This window comes from Pteropus vampyrus, unplaced genomic scaffold (genome assembly GCF_000151845.1).
Source record: "Pteropus vampyrus isolate Shadow unplaced genomic scaffold, Pvam_2.0 Scaffold140, whole genome shotgun sequence".
Lineage (NCBI taxonomy): Eukaryota > Metazoa > Chordata > Mammalia > Chiroptera > Pteropodidae > Pteropus > Pteropus vampyrus.
Window position 1 is genome coordinate 752136 of NW_011888921.1, and position 4317 is coordinate 756452.

General features: G+C 30.4%; 1 protein-coding gene across 1 annotated transcript in view; it reads right to left on the reverse strand.

The window, feature by feature from the left end:
- Positions 1-3106: 3106 nt before the first annotated feature.
- The window catches only part of ADAMTS20 (ADAM metallopeptidase with thrombospondin type 1 motif 20), a 163508-nt gene continuing 162297 nt past the window's right edge, over positions 3107-4317 (reverse strand). The window contains exon 36 of the mRNA XM_011368332.2: positions 3107-3634. Coding sequence (XP_011366634.1) covers positions 3545-3634 — 90 coding nt within the window. The 3' untranslated portion in view covers positions 3107-3544. The remainder of the gene's footprint in view (positions 3635-4317) is intronic.

Consider the following 4317-nt stretch of genomic DNA (forward strand, 5'->3'; position numbering starts at 1 on the left):
TCAGATTGAAGTAAAGAACACATGCATGTTTGTATGACAGAGATATAGATATGGATAAAGGTATTCATGTTAAAGTGGATTAAGTATACCTCGAAGACAGATTGCCTTTGGCATTGCAAGCAGTTGCTCTTCCAGCTCTTCAGTAAATTGCAGAGGAAAATTAGTCTGACTTTTTTTTTTATCCTACTGAGGAATAATTAAGAGTGGCCAGCAGATGCCACTGTTGTAAATAATTTTTTCATGTTTCAAATAAAGATGAGTCACTACAGAAAAATATGCAGTAAGTAAATTGTAACAAAAATAACCATGTTACCTTTAAAGGTAAATATTCAATTATGCATTACTTTTGTTAATTTTTCAAAACAAAATTAGATACTTGGCAGCTAAAAGACATGAACTAAATTGTTAGGAAAAAAAAAAACAAGGAAAACAGTGAGTCTTCTGTTTGAAAATTAGAATGTTGACTGATAGCTGTATTTAATAGCAAAGATATATTCTATCCTAATGAATGATATGAAAAATAAATACAAATCAATTTTTTTGTCATGGCAGCATAAAACCGTTTTGTATTTATCAAAGCTGTATTCAATTGTGAATGCGTCATCACTGCAAAATTGTTTTCTATTTCTATCAATGTTTCTACGTGTTAACTCTTAAAAAATAACTTAAAACATACAAATGCAAGCAGACCTACATAACTTATTCCTTGAAAAAGTATGCATGGTGGCTACTGTTTACTTCTAGTCAGGACTTTCAAATTCTACAGTGGCTCATGATTGAACTCTCTAGGAATACCTGCATCCTCCTGAACATTGTTTAGGGATGGCTCTAACTTTTTTTTAAAACATCAATCCCACCAAATATCTGTAAATTATAGTTCATATAGACTTTTTTCCTATATTTTCAAGTGGAAGTGAATTTCTAAGTATTTTAATTTACTCATGATAAAATATTAAATCTATATTGTGTTGCTAACACTGATATTTGCTGTGCAGGACTCAATAAAATATAGTTAGTGATTAAGCAAAGAAAACTACTGAATAAAAAGAAAAGTATTGTGTCGGGACACATCTGCACTATACTGGAAAGTTTCTGCCATTATATAAAATGATCTTTAAAATGGTGATGTTTTCTTAAGGTAAAGATTAAACTGCATAAGGGTGTAAAGTTTCTTACAATCTGGCTTAAAACAGAAGCTAATCATGTGCTAATTTTTACTCACATAACCATCTTGAAGGAGCAGGTAAATTGGGTTGTAAAAATCCTAATCACATAGTAGAAAACAATAAGTGTCATAAGAAATAGAATACATGAGGAATTAAATATCTTAAGCAGAATGGTCCAAGAAATATTTATGGAGGTCACAATAAGCTAATATTTGAAAATCAAGCATTTAAAGTGTAGAATATGAGATTTTATTTTAGGTATAGGGTTATGAGAAGCAATTAAGTATGGTACTTACCCCCATTGTTATTCCTACCACTAGCACACCCAAAATGGTGTTTGTTTAGAAATTCAGTGGTGAGATTTCTGAATTTTATAACTGTACCATGGTTATGTAAGAATATCTTTTTCTTAAATATATACTAAAGTATTGTGGAGTAAAAGGTCATAAGATAACCTACTCAAGTTATTAAGAATGAATAATTCATATAGGTATATATACATATAAAAAGAATGATGAAGCAAATGTGGCAAAACGTTAATTTGTACAGTTTTAAATTATGTCAACATTTATAAAGTCTAAAAACATGAAAGTGAATTAAGGACATTCTGATAAATGAATTTGTGAGTAATAGAGGAATGATAATAGAAACAGATCTATAGGAGAGAACAGGAAGTAATAAGTGTGTGTGTAAACATACACACACATATAAAGGATAATTTTATATTTTAAAATTTAACAAATTTATATGAAAATGGAGTTTAACAGTAGAGGTAGATCGTGATAGGTTAAGGATATATACATATTGGAATCCCTCGGGTAGGCAATATACATAAAACATATACAGTATATTTCCCTGCCCCATTGACTAAGATTTGGTCAAATGAATATGAGTTGATATGTGTGCCCCTGGTATAAAGAGAAGCTTTTAAAGGTGTTGCAAGTTTTTGTCAGCCTCTTGCCCATATTCCCTTTGCCCTAAGAAGGGTATATACCACACAGGAGCTATTTCCATCCCAACTGCAATAATTTGGATAAAAAAAATTTTTAATTTCTGAAGTAATTTTAGAATTATACACTTATTGATGAATGATTTCTTTTAAGTAAGGAAAGTGAAAACAAGGTGTTAATATATCACAAATGTTTATTTAAAAGTTTATAAATTTAAAGATTTTAATTATGAATGGAAACATTTTCTAAAATGTTACACATTTCATTTTAATGTTTGTAACTGATTTAAGGCACATAGTGCAAAATACTTCATTTCTGATACAGAGATTCCCTAAGTGTTTAACCACATTGGTACAAAATTGCTTTAGTACCATATGTGGTATGATATACTCTTAATAATTGGGGAAAAAACTTTGTGGGTAAAATTAATACTCTTATTTACTGGCAAAAATCTATTAGTAGATTCAGCTTTTTGGTCTATAGAGTAGGTTTCCATAGAAAAATATTAATTTAAAACCACAGTATCATATAATATGCAACTATTCACCTGAGAATTTGTCCATAAATAATTTTACTGATTTTATGTTCTAGCTTTGAGAGACTTTGGATATAAAATAACTTGAATATCTCTAATAGAAATTTTGTATATGTAAGTATAATTTTATCAAATCTTTCTCATTTCTGATAATATAGTACATAACTGAGAAAATAGCTTTTTAAGAGCAGATATATACACATGTAAGAGTTATAAAGACATAGAATATAAACATAGAAACAGTGCTCTTCTAAGTACAATTAGAGGTAGGTGTTTTAAGTCAAATTCTATATCTTTATTATACCCACAAAAGTTCTTATTTCATATTTAACCTAAGCACACATTTTTAATACAAAATTATACCATATTTTTAGAATTTAAAAAATCTGAATAACCAATTAAAGGAAATATGAAACAAGGTATCTAGACTGTATCAGTAGAAAGTATAATGGCTATGTACTTTTTTGATGTGACGATTGGTTTACCACTCATCTGACAGATTAAATAATGTTTATGGTAGTTTTAAATAAGCTCATTTTTCTGTTTACTTGCCCCAGTTTAGCAAGTAGAATAAACATCTCATTGTAAAGTAGGATACTGAGTGGAAATTTACATGTGTTTATAGATAGAATTGTGGTCCCATCCAAGTTGTGAACAACATTATGTCCTTTTAAAAAAAATCCTGATTAGAGTCATATCTGCTGAGTTTATTTTAAAGGCCATGAAAAAAATTAAGCAGAGATTTTACTCCCTGATGAACACACTTAAAAAAAGGCACAGACATTTTGGATATGGAAATCTCAGGAAGGGAAGAATAAAGAAATGAGCACCAGTTATTTGAAGGTTTCCAGAGAATACTGCTTCTTTGGGACATACTTTCCACTTCTGAATGTTTATATTACTTGAATTGGGAGACCAGTAGCCAGGTGAGGAACACACTTCCCACAGAATCCTCCACATCTGCCGTAGAGTTTGGTTCCATCCTAAAAACAAGAAGCAGCAGAAATATAGGGAGAATCTGATACAAGCTGGTACCTGCATGCACAAGGCAGAAAAAGCAAATGCTTTGATTCATGTGGCTGAAATCATTAGCCAAGTTTTCCTATATAACAATTACATTTGAGGTCAAAGATCATACCATTTCAGGGATTGGTTGAAATTGGTAGTCACAGGCATTAGATAACCTGAGATTCATATTAGCTACTTGATTATAAACTACACTATAATTTAACAGTTCATCTCAATCCACATATTTTTCATCAAGGTGAGTTTATTAAAACCTCTCCCAATTTTCAGGCCATTACTTACATGATTTTATATAAGATTCTCATAGAATAATGATATTATACAAACTTTACCTGTATACCTTCTATGACCATTAACCTCAAACATCACATGGAAGCATTAGAAATATAGTCTGAAGAAAAGTATAAAAGGGGGGAAATGGACTGAAAGCACTAATTAGAGAAGGAAAATTGAAAAGGAAGTGTTTTTCTTTGAAGAAAAGCAGAGTTGGTAGTCAGGACAAAATATTCATTCTGGACTGCCTTCCATCTTTAGGTTCAAATGTCAGACTGAAAATAGTTGGATAGGATGAGGCAAAAATAGTTTGAACTCCTATGGTTTCTGGAAGGGTAAGCTTTCATTGTTTGGATTTTTTAATGTT